This window comes from Podarcis filfolensis, assembly GCF_964270895.1.
Source record: "Podarcis filfolensis genome assembly, chromosome: 14".
Taxonomy (NCBI): Eukaryota; Metazoa; Chordata; class Lepidosauria; order Squamata; family Lacertidae; genus Podarcis; species Podarcis filfolensis.
The window spans coordinates 20,421,468-20,437,996 of NC_139616.1; the positions used below are offsets into that span (position 1 = coordinate 20,421,468).

The window sequence follows — 16,529 nt, forward strand, 5'->3', positions numbered from 1 at the left end:
CAAACATATTTATGGAAAGAATGCGCTATGCCCTGTATAAATTTCGTTTCACCAACAGCTTGCAGAGAATAATTTCTGTAAACAATAACATGCACCATTAATTATTCTGCAGACACAGGAAACACTATACATAAACTGGGACAGTTTTTAGCCTGATACAGTTTAGCAGTCCATATTCACCAAATGCACTGCCAATGGGGGGGGGGGACTCTTGAAACCTGGCAAGAGTAAATTTGTGCAGCTCACTTCAGCACAATTCCTGTGTCTCTCTGTCCACCCTCACTTTTAAGTATTTTGCTTTGCTTTCCAGTTGGATGCTATTAAAAGATATTCAGTGCATGCTAGCTGTCCCAGAGCATTCTGGATTACTGATATGACAGTTCCAACTTTAAGAGCAGGGTTTTCCAAATCGCCAGCTGTTGTTGTGCTACAATTCCCATCATCCCTGACTACTGGCCCTGCTAGCTAAGGATGATGGGAGTTGTAGTCCAAAACCAGCTGAAGACCCAAGTTTGGAAAACCCCTTTTTAGAGCATGGTTTTTAGAGTCACTACAGGTTTCTCCAGGGTTCTTTATAAGGACCCACCTTGCTGACCAATTTGGACAGTTAATTTGTCCCACCTACCAGTCAATCATGTGACTGATAGGTGGACGGTCAAGTGGGCCCATGCAGTTCTTGGTCCAGAGCGAAAGGTGTTGCCTGTCTATGTACTAAATGTCTGAACTAATCATTTGCAGAGAACTGTTAAAATTAGGCCAAGCCCAACAAGCAGCCTTAGGGAATACATTGTCCATTTGAGGTATGCAATTTTTTTTATTAAAAAAACAAACTACTAGGTGAAGCTGGCCTTGTGGTAGTATTAAATCTTCTGCATTCTACTGTTAACTTGGTGTCAGAACCCAACAACATATCCTAGGTGGTGGGCAGGGGGAGAGATGGGAACAGAAACCATATTAGAAACTCTTAAGTGTGTTTCAAGTATGAATGGGAAGAGCCAACAATATCCTCTTGCTTATCCTAACAGAGTCAACAAAGATGTCATAGAGAAGTTGGAACAATGGTGGAGCTGAGATCAGTGCTGCTTTAGAATTAATGCAGAAAACTCAAGTGAAGATAGAGGGTGTGTGTGTGTGTGTGTGTGTGTGTGTGTGTGTGTGTGTAACAAGTGCTAGATCAAGTGCAAGCAGGAAGAAGGGTTGGACATTTGAGACGAAGCAAAACAGCACCTCACCTTTAGGTTGGTCCAGGACAGGATAGGCGTTAATTAGTGGTATCAAGGCCAATCAAGGATGCCCAACTTGAAGCCTATGATTTCTCCCCAATGGTTCTGTCAGAATGACAGAGCACCTGCTGCATCAAAAGCAGCAATCATATGCTCTTTGACCAGGGCAGCAAACCTTCCCAGGCCACTCTTTATCCAGGCCAAAAGCTGCAGAAGAGGGGATCACTGTTTGTCAATCAACATCAACACTCCTACGGCTAGGGGATGGGAAACCTGTTGCCCTACAGCTCCCATAATCTGTGACCATTGAGCAAGGCTTGCTGGGGCTGATGAGAGTTGCGAGTCCAACAACATCTGGAGAGCCACATGTTTTCCATTTTTGGGCTAAATGCAAACTTTCTATCTGCCACTGGGAGAAGCATAGCTGGCTCTTTCAGATTCTTAAGATACACACAAAAATGGTTCATCATTGCTAAAGTATTGCCATGGGATACAGAGAGCTCCCTGCTAGGACATGACAGCTTGTATAAGAAGAGGTTTTATAATACCAGATGTGTTTATATACTGTTCCCCTGAGTCAATTCTCACTTTTGTACAGGGTGGATAAATAAACCAGATTTCTTTTTTAAAAATTCAGTTATGAGTTTGCTTTCAAAATAAATTGATCTTAAATGCAATATGCACTTAATGCAAATATAAGAAGATGACCCACTTATGAGATGCTAATTTATTAGTAAACTAGGGATAAATCATAATCATCAGTCATTACACATCCCAATAGGTCATGAATATATGGCTTGTTATCTGGACCAAGGACCGGCAAGTTAGCCCAGTGATGGATCACCATGTGAAATTTTATTCTTATTTCATGCCAAACTCCAATTAGCTCGGAGTCAGTAAATATTTATGATTAGCTCATTGCTAACCTTCTAGAAGAGGTCACATACCAGCAGTGGGAAGGGCCAGTGTGGGTGGGGCAACCCACTCTCATACACATATAACACACACTTCCATTCATACACATCACAACTTATCACACCACAAATACCCCCCCATATTAGGCTTGAAAAAACATTTGAGTTTTCCCCAATTCTAATTGCGAGGAGGAAGGGGAGATCCTCACAGAGACTGCAGGGCATGACTATCATACGTCCTACTCCAGCTGCAATATACACAAAGATCTCCCCACTCTGGAAGCAATTCGGCTTGAAAAACAGTCTCCCTATTGCTCCAATGGGGTACCTTTTCCAAGCCTAATTGCTGTGATGGAGGGTTGCAGGACAGTTGAGCATGTCCTCAAGGCTGCACTTGGGCAACCTGTATCCCAATTTATAACCAAGCATTAGCCAAAAACCATTGACTTTAACTTCCATCTCATGGTCTGTCTCCACTCAGGACCACCTGTCCTTGTGTCTGAATAAGATTGATGTTTTGTGGTGGGGGGTGGGCAGGGCAGTTATATGCCCCACATGTGTTTATTTTCATTAAATACATTTACGGTGATGCAGTGCTATAACAGTGCCACAGTCATCCAGTTCTTCCCATTAACAAAGAGTAAATTTAATCTAAAAATAAGCTTTTTCTTTTTTCTTTTAGACCACACCTAGGATATGTATAGTGTACCATCTGAAAGTTCTAGGTCATTTTTTTATGGTAACAGGAACCTTGGTGTGCAATTTTATTTAGAGAGTATATAATAATGAATGGAGAATTTGGATTTTAATTGATTACTTGACATAGACTTTCTTCTTGGTAATTTAAATTGTTGATCTAAATTACTATGGTTTAAATCCATCCATCCTAGTCCCCCCCCGCCCCCCCGGAGACTATCACTAAATTCCAGGTCTGAGAAGTACACAATTTCAACAGCCAGGGAAAGATCTAAGTCCAGAAATTGAAGGTCATACTTCAAGTACAATATTTACAGAAGGCAGCTACTGAGGCAATCCTCCCCAACCGTTGCAATATGAAGAATAAAAACTTTTGAATGTTTTTTTTAAAAAAGAAATGAAGCAGATTTAAAAGAATTTGGTAATTATTTTAATTCAAAATGACCCAACGCAAAACCTTACATTACAAAAGGAAGAACAAAATATGTTACGATGCTGCTAACACAGAAAGAACTGCATGGAATATAAGAATGGCGGGCAAAATGGTACATCATCCTTCTCACAGTGAAATTTGCAACAAACTGACCGTATTGAGTTAGACTGGGATTTCAGGTTTCATTAGCCCACCCTTCATTAAAACCTGACATAAAATCCACAGCAAAGGTCTCCATCTCAGGCTCTGCTGAAAGGAACCGGAGCTTGCCACAGACAAGAACCACCAATTTACTTCAAGTGTGCTTCTGTAGGCAACATTCCCAGTGGACTATATTCTCAGTCACTTGAGGCTGGTGCAAACGAAATGCTGGCTCTCTGTAAGGTAAGCCATGATTTGTAAACACGGCTTTGCTTAAGGAATGTGGGTCCTTCTCACTCCTTCTCTATCAGGGATTATTTCCTTCTCATTGTCCAGTGTCAGCTTTAAATATGGTTGAAACATTGCACCTGCACTGTGGTTAATGCTAAAATAAGGTTGCCATCTTAACCAGGATCTGACACAGACAAGGGGAATCCTGGTTAGCACTGGTGCAGATATAGCATTAAACTGAATGGGGGTAGTGGAAGAGAGTTTGTGCTTAGAGAAGGAAAAACTTGTTCATGTAGCTGGCTTCTAATTTGCAAATCAACACTTGCAGGGAGCCACAGTTACTCCTACACTGGGCATCTTTGTGTGTATGAAGTACCAAAAACCAACAAATACAAAATGCTGTGTCTTCATGCTGTCCCTATGAGGGCAGATTGTTCCTAATATGAATAATGAAATAAGTCAAAAATGAAAAATGAAACAGAAGCCTTGGGAATTTACAAATATGGTCTCTAATATTGTAAATAGATTAGAAATATGGTAATTAAATAATCTAAAAAACAGACTCTTACTCTGCTGTACATTTATAAACAGAAATATTTACAAAACTCTGGTTTTGTTTTTAAAAGAATGAGGTTTGTGGTTTGCTAATGATCTTCATCTTGTCCATTTCTTTGGTGTGTTTGCCAATTTGTGTTTTGTTTTTTAAAAAAAGCTATATAAAAATGTTTAATATTAAAGAAGTGGGATAAATGCTCTTATCTTTTTTCTTTTTTGGAATTTAAGCCAAAACATTTAATGGAAAGCTTCCATCATTTTTTAGTGGTAAAACCAAAATACATCAACATCATTTCATTCTGATTCTCTTCTCAAAAACAAGTTATGTTTGCTCAAAGAGGTACAAATCTTTCAGGTTGTATAACCCCTAATCGAGTTGGGCTTGCATGGAGATATGCACAATGCACATTCTGCCCTTTGGCCGCAATTCAACATGGTGCATATGCTATGGAATCTCCTGTACATTAAAAGGAAAGAAAGACGACCAACTACCCAGTTAATAAGTCAAAGGTTTGATTTTCTTAGGAACTGGGACCGAAGGTTGCCCCTCCCCACTTTGCCTTCAGCTAGTCAAATGGCTTTACTGAAATAATGGATAACACAGTAGGGTTAAGGGAATTTTACTTTATGGCCTAAGATGTACTTCATTCAAAGTGTGTCAATTATTAAAACATTGGGGCAGGGGGAGAGACACGAAAACAAACCTCAAACAAATAAATAAATGGAATTATACATTTCATTAAATAGCACTTTTGTTATCAGCAATACATTTTATATATATTTTTTGAAGTCACAGCAGCAAGACAGAATAAAATTCACCTTACAGTTGATCCCTGAACCAGTAAAGACTACTAGGCTGGTAAGAATGCACCATCACTTTAAGAAAGTCAACCAAACTGATCAAAGCCTAAATCTCCAGTAAACTGGATTGGGGCCTTAAGATACCAAAGAACATAAAAATTAGAAGAGATTGGGAAGCTTTTGTGAACATTTCCTTGAAGATTAAAACAGACGAGTTGCTCCTAGCTCCTTATCACAAGAAACAGGGACCTTGTTGTCCAGACTTGCAAAACCCTTGTATTCACTAAAGACCATCTGATGAAGCATACATAGCTTGAATGCTGTTCCAATTAAGGGCAAACTAAATAGAATAGAACACAATGATGTACTAGTTGGCCACTGAAATTCCATTTTTTAAAACAAACAACATACATTCCTCTGAAGTAGAATCTTGATAAGAGAGGGGGGAGGTATGTGCGTTGGGAGGAAATATCTTGCACTCTAAGTCAGTGCTTGCTGAGCAAAAAGTTGTCATTTGCTACCTTAGTTCCTTGTAATTGATTGACAGCAACAGGATTGATGCTTATGAGAATGGAAATTAATGCTGCAGTCATGTACCATTGATTACATAGCTCTATTGATCCTATATTACTGACTTCTGTTCCCCTTTAAGAAACGAGTGGTGGGAAAGTGATTGGAAACTGCAGAGAGAACTAATAATGTTCCCCAAGTGCAATCTATGTTGAATCTCACGATGGAACCCCAAAGCTCAGGATGCTAAAGCCACTGACATACAGAAGATAACTTTTATAAACTCATTTTCTTTGTAATCTCAACTCCTATCAAACTGCAGGCTTTACCTAAGGTATGACTAGTAACCTGTGCCATAATTAAACATGTGCCAGTTTCAGCCTAAAAAGCACAGGCTGGGTTCTTGCACATTTAGATTTGTGCTCAGAAGCTTATCATCTTCCAAGTGAGAAAGTCTCATTACAGTGGGGTTATATATAGAATCTTCAAAATAAAAAAGGTCCAGGTGCTGCGGCTAAGTTTTCTATGGGTATGTCCAATTATTTATGCTTCAACATACTTATGGAACTTAATCGTTCACACAAGGTTCCCCTTTAGATCTGTGACCTACAGATTTATGGTAAATTTTACACAGATCTGCCTGTCAGCATAGGTATTTTGAGATGCTGTGTTTACACCACAGCCCATAAGAACAAATTAGGGGTTTGGTGAATCAGCCCCAAATCCTAATTAACATCAAGCAAGCTGAAAACACAACAGGTTTCAGGTTATGGAGCCCTTTTCAAAATATGGAAACTCAATTGCTAGGCCAGATTCTGGTTTTAAGAATACCACAGATTAGCCTCTTGCATGGGGGTGAGGGGTGGGGAGGAAGAAGTGAGCCACAACAGTCCAAACTAGAGGCCTTTGAAATTTGGGAGGGGTAACAAAAATATCTATATATATATCCCAATAAGCAAGCAGCAATTCCAATAAGTAACGAACATCATATTGAGACCAGGGTAGGAATGTGTGTGAGTCACATGTGTGATGGAGAAAATATAAATCGGGGGGGGGGGGGAATTATTGCATATGAGAAACAGGATGGATCGGCTTTGAAATTAGATTAGTTTTCCGTTAATGTTTTTATAAAAAAAGAAATACAGAGAGACCACAGAGGCATCTGAGCAGTGTAAAACCTAATTACAAACAGCAGCGAACATACTGGCATCAAAGGAAGGATAAGACATATGGACATCGGAACTACAATTATTATGTTAAAGATCCAACTTGGGGTTTTTTTTAAGAAAAAGGAAGAAAAGGAAAAAAAACAATGAAGGTGGCAATGTATCCAAAGAGCTATCGTGTTTATAGTAAACTCTGAACACCCTAGTTACAAGCCTGAGCCATGATTCTGAGAAAAGCACCTTATGGGTAGAAAATAGTGACCATATGGAATCCAGTCAATTGTCAGGACTCCTTATGAGGAATAAGCGGATACCCATATTGGTCCTTGGCACGGGAGCAATGCTAGTGGACTTAATCCAGGAAGCACTGCTGCTATGTAGATCCTTCATTTCAGAGGGTCCTGCCTGGGATTCCCCATGGAACAGAGGCTATACAACAGTAGCGTGTTGTAGATTACTTCCTTAAGTCTCCTACACTTTTACTTTGTTTAGCATTCACTCAGCCATCTCACAGTATTACACATGCTACATTGGGGTAGGGGAAGGATCCATTTGAACAACTGACATTCTGTCTTCATTTCAAAGCTGCAAGTTTAAGTGTTTTAAAAATAAAAAAAATAAGATACTCACCCCTGTGGAGTGGGGTTGGGGAAACCAGACTACAATCATAAAGTTGTATAGAGAGCTTGGATCTTGTAAACTTGGACCAAGAAATAATAAAAAAGTAAGACCTTCTAGCATTTGGTATAAAACACCCCCCTCCCAAAGAAATTGTATACCTGCCTTCTGACTTCTCGGGGAAAACAAAAAATCAGAAATTGCATAGGATATACGTTGTGCAAGGTGACCAGCCTTTGAAAGGTATCTGGAATATAAACTAATCTTGCTTATCGTCCAACGTTTTTGCAAAAATGTCAGATATCGTCAAATTTGTGTTTTAAGTAGTCTTTCATAACCTTGGCAATTGGTAGTTCGTCAAGTAGTTTGAGGTTTTGAAGGCCTATACACTGGCGGATTTTAATTCGGCATAGATCTTGTAAGTTCCGTGGCTGCCCTGAAAAGAAGATAAAAAGAAGATGCCATCATTAAAAGGTAATTGAAAGCTGAAAGCTGAAACAAACAAGCAGAAACTCTCACAAGCACTATGAAGCAGAACAACTAAATGTGTAGACCTAGAAACTGGTTTTCGTGTGTTCAGTTAAATGTCAGGTTTCAGCTAAACTATCCAAGTTACAAACAATTAGCAGCAGGTCTCAAGCAGAAGTCTTTCCCAACCTTGCTACCCAATAGCCTTTTAAGGATGCCAGAATGAACCCTGAACCTTTTGCATGCCAACTATTACTATGCTCTAACACTGAGTTGCTCCCTTCCAGAGTTGCCCAAGAACAAATTTTAAGCTAACTGCAGAATGAGATGCACAGACATAAAAAAAGAAAGTATTGCCAACTCAAACTTAACCATATAGACATTTGCTTTTAACCACTAGTGCATGATTTTATATTCACATAAATTTATGGTATTTAAAGGCGAAAACTGAAAATCCCAAAGAGATTTCATGAATATTGGGGGGGGGGGGGGGAGAAGGAGAGAGAGAATGAGATTTTCTCCTTTTCTGGACATACTACAGTGATTGCTAACAGTTCAGGAAATTTTCAAACAGTATTCTCTCAATAGTGTTCAGGCATTCACAACATTTGAATCGGATTGTCACATCAGCATTTACAAGTGTACATTGAAAGTTGAACATTGACTGTAGCCTACAGAAAAACATCTCACATCCAAATCTGCAACAGATCTCCTGAACAAAATGGAAGGGGGTTGGCAGACAATCCACATTTAGGGCAGAATTCCTTAAGAGCTGATTATTAAGCGTCTTGACATTTCCCCCTGATAAGCTGAAGAGCATTTCCTGGGAATGTGCTAACAATGGACATTTCCAGTGTTAAGCACCAGTTGCCACATCTATTGGCTCTTGGTGTCTAGAGAACTTACTCATTCTTGGTTGCATTTGAATGAAAAAGGGAGGGGAGGGGAGGATTATAGACCAACACCAGTGAACCTTCATTTGGCAAATGTAAAATGTTATTAGTAATCGGGCAAAAGCAATACAAGTGAAGAAGGCAACAAATCAGGCTCTATCTAATGATGATTAAGAGGTAATACTAAGTGCAGAACCTCTGCCAAGTTTGGAAAGATTAAAAGGGAGATTAAACATGACAATTAAAAGACTTCCAAAGCCAGCACATTCAGAAATACAATGGTATCAAAACTAATTCCATTAACCCTTCTCTGTCTGCTTCCAATGATGGCACATGTTTGAACCATCAAATTTAATGAAGGCTCTTATTAGTAAGTTTTATTCTAGAAGTAGAGGCAGCAGCTGTCTGTTCCTTTGGTACAGGCAACAGTTAAAAAGCCTGATTTAAGCAAACACTTATAACCCACCCTATCCCAGGGGCTCAAGTTCAGTGAATGCAATACTACTTCAAAGAGACAGAAGCTGAGAACTGTCAAGCCGGGTACTCCGAAAACTGCATTTGCTGTCAGGTGAGCCTGCCCACCTTTTCCAGGGGGGGAGGAGGCAGCTAACAAGTTCCATTTCCAACACAGACCAGAAACAGCAACTCACTTCCAGGTGTGTATTTTGTACACCTGTATATGGCTGGAGGCCACCTCACCAGTACAAGTGACTTAGATCATCAAAAGGTGCGACCATTTCATAACACTGTTCAGCAAAGTCTGAGAATTCTGACTATTTGGAACGTTAACCAATATTACCACGAACCTATTCGGAAATGCATGTCGAAAACATTACTACATACTAAATTCCAATTTGATTTTGTGACTGTTATTTTCTCAACTAATAAGGATTTGGAATTTCAATGTTCTTTTTTATACTGATTTGTTGCAATATAAATTATAGTATGTAAGGGATAGTGAAATATAGTATTTAGCTGAAAAATGTTTATAGTTTACAAACTGTCCTGCATTGATGCAACATTATGCACTTCATTTTCTACAATTTTCTTGTATACGGGACATGCACAATATATATTATGCGAGATATGACTGGGTGGTATTGAAATATGATTATTTGAAAAAGAATTCTGAAACAAATTGATATGATACTGATTCTGTCTGTGGGATAGATGAAATGAAAGATTTATAGTTAAGATTGTCCTGCTAATATATTGGGGAGTGAATGATTCAAAGTTGATTTGTGGATATGACTCCAAAAATTCCTGAGAAAATTAATTGGGTAAGAGATCCCAATATAGCCTCTTGAGGAAAGGGAAAAAATATTTAAAGAAGGAATTCAAACTTTCAGAAGATAGACACACAGATAAAGAAGAATTGAAAGAATATATTGAGAAACCTAAGAGTGTCAAAAAAGATTAAAAACATCAATGAATAAAGTACATGTTTATGTAAACAACTTTAAAGAACTTTAAAGAATTGGATAGTTTAGTTCAAAGAGAGAATGATTTTGGGGATATTGTTCCTCAAGTGCATTATCAAAGCGCATTAGGATGTGCTCAAGCTGAAAAATGGTTGAGATTAAAATATTTGATATATTCAATAATTTTATAGTTTTAGATTTAAATAAGAGATCAGCTTATGATTTTATATGATTATGCATAACTGCAACGTAAAGATACAGTGGGAATTCCGTATGTTCCTTTCAATGTGCCCAATTCAACGTATCAGTCCTCACTCCAAAGTTCTCCCCTCATGAGGCATAATGGGCAGCTATCATGAGCAGGGCCTTTTCCAAACTGGCACCCACCATGTGGAACATCCTATCAAGTGTGATCTGTCAGACTCCAATACTTTGATTTTATGTGGTTGGTTAAAAAATGGCTCTTTAGGAGGGCATTTGGGGTTAACACAAAGGAAGCTGCCTGATGCAGAGACAGGCCTCTAGTCCATCAAGTTCAGTACAGTATTGCCTACATTGATTAGCAGCTGTTCTCCAGGGTTTCAGACTAGGAACATTCTGAGTCCAATCTCAAGATGCCAAGGATTGAATGAAATACTTTCCATATGTAAAGGAGATGCTCTTCCTCTGAGCTATAGCCCTTACCAAATACTTGTCTTACAAAATTTCTGCTTTCCCCCTTATAACTGTGGTTTTATGAATTACTTTCCTTGATTAACACTGTTCCTAAATTTCTTCCATTTCAGAAATTATTTAAAAAGCTGGGCTGTCATCTTTTTGCTGCCATATTGTTTGATGTTCTAATATGTAAGCTACTTTTGAAGTTTTGGTTTTTTAAAAAAGTTACTTAAATAAATAAAAGAAACTCGTAAATTAAGAGATGACTAAATCAGAAATATTTCAATTTATCAGCTGTAAAGTGAAAGTAGCAGCTGTTATTCTTAGTTACAATGGACAAAGCATTTATCAGAAGGAGAAATAAAATGTTTACTGGATTTTCAGTCAGCTTTATTAAATAGAAGTAGAGTATTTAGATTTTTGGACAGATACACTTTGGATTATGTTTGTAATAAATGGGTCGTACTTAAATTGATAGTATCTCTCAAGAAGGTAATAGGTAATGGTAGAAGCAAGTAATGGCACTAAAACAATTATATATTTTCGAGGTACTACATGTATATTAAGAGATTTGATTTTTTTTCCAAAAATTCAAATTAATATTCATGTTGGTTAGTTGAGATTTTTTACATATATAGATGATGCCCCAGTAGTATAACTGGATGCTTGTAAATACAGTAGTCAGATGGAAGACTGTATGTGAAAATTAGATAAGCTTTTATTACTCAATGAGAAACTGTTAGAACAAAACAAGCCACAGAAAATCAAATCTCTTAATATACATTTAGTACCTCGAAAAGATATAATTATTTTAGTTAGTGCCATCACTTGCTTCTACCATTACATATTACCCTCTGAGATACTATCAATTCAAATACGACCCATTTATTACAAACATAATCCAAAGCGTATCTGTTAAAAATCTAAATACTCTAAAAAGCTAGATTAAAAACTATGGCAAAATATTTGTAATTCAGCAGGGGCAGGAGGGGGGAAAGGAGGAAAGATCTGGGATTGCACTGGCTATATTATATAAGCCTTGTAAAAGGTATGTGTGAGTTTGCCGCATTTTTCAATGTGTTATAGTAAGTGCTATGCTGAACCTGATCAGCTTTCGTGAAGTTCTTCACCTGCATTTTCTCCCTCTTTTGTGAGTATGTGGTGAAATTCTTCACTACTGTGGGACTGGTTTCATAGCCATATTCCAAATTCTATAATGTTAAAACTTAATTTTATCTGTGATTCTGAGAATCAAATTTGTGAAACTCCATTTGATAAAAAATAGCTTTTAATGACCTTCTGAGAATATACGTTCAGGTATGTTTAAGCCATTATTCATCATTTTTGGAATGATCCTGCAATTGTTTTGTTAGCCTTTTCCAGTGTATTAATGTTTATTCCTAATGTTATGCAGTTTCAATTTTAGCTAAAGGAAACAAAAAAGTAAGACAGAAAACACTGTGCTCTAAAGATTTGTTTTGGAAACTAAGGGGGGAAAGGGAACTGAAATGCTGATGCAATCATTAACAGCCTCCTAATTCATTTATTTCTCCCATCTTTCACTGGGCAAGGCGTTTCCTCCATCCCTAACCCCATTTGGGGGAAGAGGCTAGGGCTCCATCCTCAAGGAGGAAGAGGGAACGATTTGTGAATTGTCGTATCTGGCTGTAGCAGGGCGAGCCTGTGGTGACTCCCCTCCTCTGGGTGAGGAGGGTGAACCATTTATTTGGGATCTTGATGGTCCAGCCCCATGTCAATTGTGGGGATGGACAATTTGTGGCTACCCTCTGGGGTAAGTCGGCTCCTTGTACTGCTGTTGATATGTTCCACATATGAATTCCGGCACAACTGGATGGTGTCTGACAAACGCAAAATAAAATCTCAGAGAGGGAACAGTGACTGAGAAATCTAATTAAATTACGGTACTTTCCATTCATACAAATATTTGTTTCTACTCACCTCCCCACAAGTTAACTCCTCTCTTAGACTCTTCCCAAGGAAGCCCAATTCTCTATACAAACATTACTTCCATGTGAGAAATGTGAGAAGTCTTTGCATTTACATTCTCCCAGAATACAGGAGTACCTATGTCAAAATAGCTGTGTTTATATGCCTTGGGAACCCACCATCAACACTTTCACGATACAACTGCTTCGTCATATATATATATATATATATATATATATATATATATATATATATGTATGTATATATGTATATATATATGTATATATGTATATATATATATGACGAAGCAGTTGTAGTTTCATGAGTGAGGTCACATCTGTGTAGAAAATAGTCTCATGCAAATTTCTGTGGTAATTAATAAAACTGTCTTGATGTAGTGGTCAGTGACAGGCTATAACCAGGGAGATTCAGCTTCAATTCCCAGCTCAACCCACCTCATATGGCGGCTGTGTGGTTGAAGGGAAAGGGAGGAACCTGGTGCATGACCCCAAATTTGTTGGAGGAAGAACAGAACATAAAAAATGTGATATAGTAGATTAATGCTTCTAGACCTGATCATTAGACAAGATACTGGAGAACATATTGCATATATTCCATATCCACTAGAAGTTGAACAACAAGCGTAGAAATTTCTTTCCTGAAAGCACTGGGACTCCAATCTGAGCACTGCTTTCTTTATGCATATAATGGGGCCACGATGCACAGCTGCACAGCCAGCCTTACATTACAAAGACTTAAGAAAACATGAATTTGTGCTAAAAATGACCTTATGAGTCACCCCTCAGCCTGCATATTCACTCATCATAGATAAAACCAAGAGATTCCAGAACACAGAAATCAACAGTGTTGTGACTTTCCCATTAAGTGGTTTTGATATTATTCTGCAGTCTTTATAAATAAAGTATACGAATGAGTTACAACCATAAGCTTCACTTGACTTTAAAAGTAAGTTTGCATATTATGTTACCACAAGAAGCATTTTTAAAATAATCTGAATGGCAGCCACCTTTGAACATTTTTCTGTTGTGGGAAAGGACAGTGAGAGTTGAAACCTCAGCAATTTAAGACCTGCTTAGGGGAACCCTTTAGAAACGCTAACTTCTCCTGCTGTGTTAACCAAATCTGGCCATTCTCCAAAAAGAAGCTGATTCCTACGAGTGAATAGTCTAACAGGTACATGTTAACAGTGTATTTTCCAGTATATTTCATCTGACAGCAAGCACAGACATGTTATAGTTATCATTTGAAGTATCTGAGGGTGGGCGGGTTGTTGTTTTAATGAAGCAGATACGGCAAGGAGAAAGTAAAAAAAAAAAAAAACCAATGACAAAAAACTCCATTGCAAACAGGAAGGCAGGCACAAGACTAAGACAGCAGCCCAAAGACCTAACTATTTTAATTAGAGTCTACAATTCAGCCGTTAATAAGTTCGTAGTGCCTTTGAGATTCAGTTACCCAGCACCTTTAATATTATCCTTATACTTGTAATATATGGAAATTTGAAGTCTACAGAAGTTACTAGACCACAAAGTTTCTTATAGAAGCAGAAAAATCTTTTTTTTAAAAAAGACCCAAAAGCTCCCATCCCTAACAACTTTTTGTAATGTTTTCCAGCCTGACCTAAATATACATTTTTTTGTTCACCACAGGCAACGAAACCTGCTGTGATTTTCAAGCCTACCTAGCAGCTAGATTTTCAAAGTAGTCATCATATTGTTGTAAGCGAACACCTGCCCTGCTCTGAAAATCCATTCCCATACTAGGGACATGGAATACTTTTCAAAATCTTGTTTCTAACAGCCTGGGAAGGGGGGACGGGACAACTTCTAAGTTGTAGAAAACTGATACCAAGCAGTATTGTATTTAAAGCGTTTTAAGTTACTTTTTCCAAATGCTGAAATGCAGAAATCAAAAAATGAAATATGTACGATACCAAACCTCCAAGAGATATATTAAAATAAAGATAGCTATAAGATAGGAAAAAAATGAGGGCACAAGGAGAAGGGGACGACAGAGGACGAGATGGTTGGACAGTGTTCTCGAAGCTACAAACATGAGTCTGACCAAACTGCGGGAGGCAGTGGAAGACAGGAGTGCCTGGCATGCTCTGGTCCATGGGGTCACGAAGAGTCGGACATGACTAAACAACAACACAAGATAGGATTAAAAACTCTACTTTTGAGTTTGCACAAGATCTCTGGTATGCTCAGCGAGGTGCCTTCCCCCACCCCAACCCTGAAAGCTAGATTTTCTCAAATCTAAAGCCCTGTCCAGGCAATACAGAGAACATGAAAGAATTGCATGAAGCATGTAGGGGGAATGAAGGTGCATGCTGGCCCCACCTTCACCATCCCCATCTATGCCTCGATCTTTCTGTGTTGAGCAGAAAAATCTAAAACTGGCTAGCGAGCACACTCAATGCAATGCATTTAGAAACCTTCCCATTTTTTGGGAAACTGGGTAACACAAATATGTTCAGCTGAGCCAGTGTGCAACTTCCCTTCAGTCTCTCGTTGAATTTAAAAAGTTCAGGGTGGAGTAGGCAGAGGCAGTGGGGCGGCATGTATATACCCTACACACTTTATGCCCCCATGCATTTTTAACTGCCAGAACAGGTCTGTAAATCCAATCCATTTCAAAATAGGTTTGTGATGCAGAATGGGGAGGATGAGGAACACAAACTAAAAACATATTTTGGTATGTAGAACTAATTTTGCAGTTATTTGGATTCTAGCAAATTTTAAAAACCCTCTCCCTCCCTCCCAAATCAATCAAATAACCATTAGCTCATCAGCGCATTTTTAAAAAAAACACTCCCTCACATCTGATGAGCAAGCATTCCAAAACCAGAGGACAACTTTGGCAAAGGACCTGCTCCTCCATGCTGCTGGCCTAATTTGATGCACCGATGGATTAATGAGCAGGGCCTATTGACATATAGGCATATATATGAGGACATAGTCAATTTATTATGGACTTTAAGCACCATCACAACTTTAGTCATTCTAGACTTTTCAGTAGCACACAAGTCGTTCCCCAGATCAGAAACAGTCCCATTACAGGATCACAAGAGCAGCAACTGACCTGCAAACTAGACCAGAAGCATACAATTTGGTTTTCTATCTGCGGTCTATATGAGGAATAAAACCATCATTGTCAAAAGATAAACTGGTCTAAAATTAAAATACGAATGAATCAAGAGTATCAAAAGCAGAGCAATTACGTACTTTCATATGCTGGTATATTTCTCCTTCTCTAGTTTTCCTTGATTGATTGCTGATTGGTGAAATCATTTTAGTTGTGCAAGAGTGTCAATTTAAAAAAATAAAATAATTGCCCTACTTGCCCCCAAAAATCTACCTCCTGCAGCTTGCTTTAGATTCTTGTGGCCAATGATATAACACAGCTTTATAAAAGAAAAAATTCTCTCTCCCAGAAGAGTTACCTCAATGGGATAAAGCTAGTGTTTAACCCTCCATTTCAAATGCATACCAAAGCCTGGTTTTAAATGATAGTTTGAGACCAGAAACGATGAGGTTCTTTCTCCAGTATAACATTTCTTATACTTAGCATAGATTAAAAAGAACTTTCCATCACTGCAAAATTTTGCACTGATCATTTGGATGCCCACAAATACCCAACGTTTCCACTGAAGGCAAAGAAGTGCTTTGTCTTTTTGTTTTTGTTCCACCCCCCCACCCCACAAAAAAGTAACAACCTAAAATGCAATATAATTCCACATAGCTGGAAAAGAGCAGACTTTCCCCCCTCTACCCACCACCATTCTTCTTTCAAAAAATGTTTTAATTTGTTTCTCAAAAGGAATGTGAGATC

At 38.3% G+C, this 16,529-nt stretch overlaps 1 protein-coding gene across 4 annotated transcripts in view; it reads right to left on the reverse strand.

Annotated features, from left to right (window-relative positions):
* Nucleotides 1-3,240: 3,240 nt before the first annotated feature.
* ASB7 (ankyrin repeat and SOCS box containing 7) overlaps nt 3,241-16,529 on the reverse strand; it is a 39,167-nt gene continuing 25,878 nt past the window's right edge. For all 4 annotated transcript variants that reach the window (XM_083586989.1, XM_083586986.1, XM_083586988.1 and 1 more), the window contains exon 6: nt 3,241-7,724. In XM_083586989.1, coding sequence (XP_083443115.1) covers nt 7,585-7,724 — 140 coding nt within the window. In that variant the 3' untranslated portion in view covers nt 3,241-7,584. The remainder of the gene's footprint in view (nt 7,725-16,529) is intronic.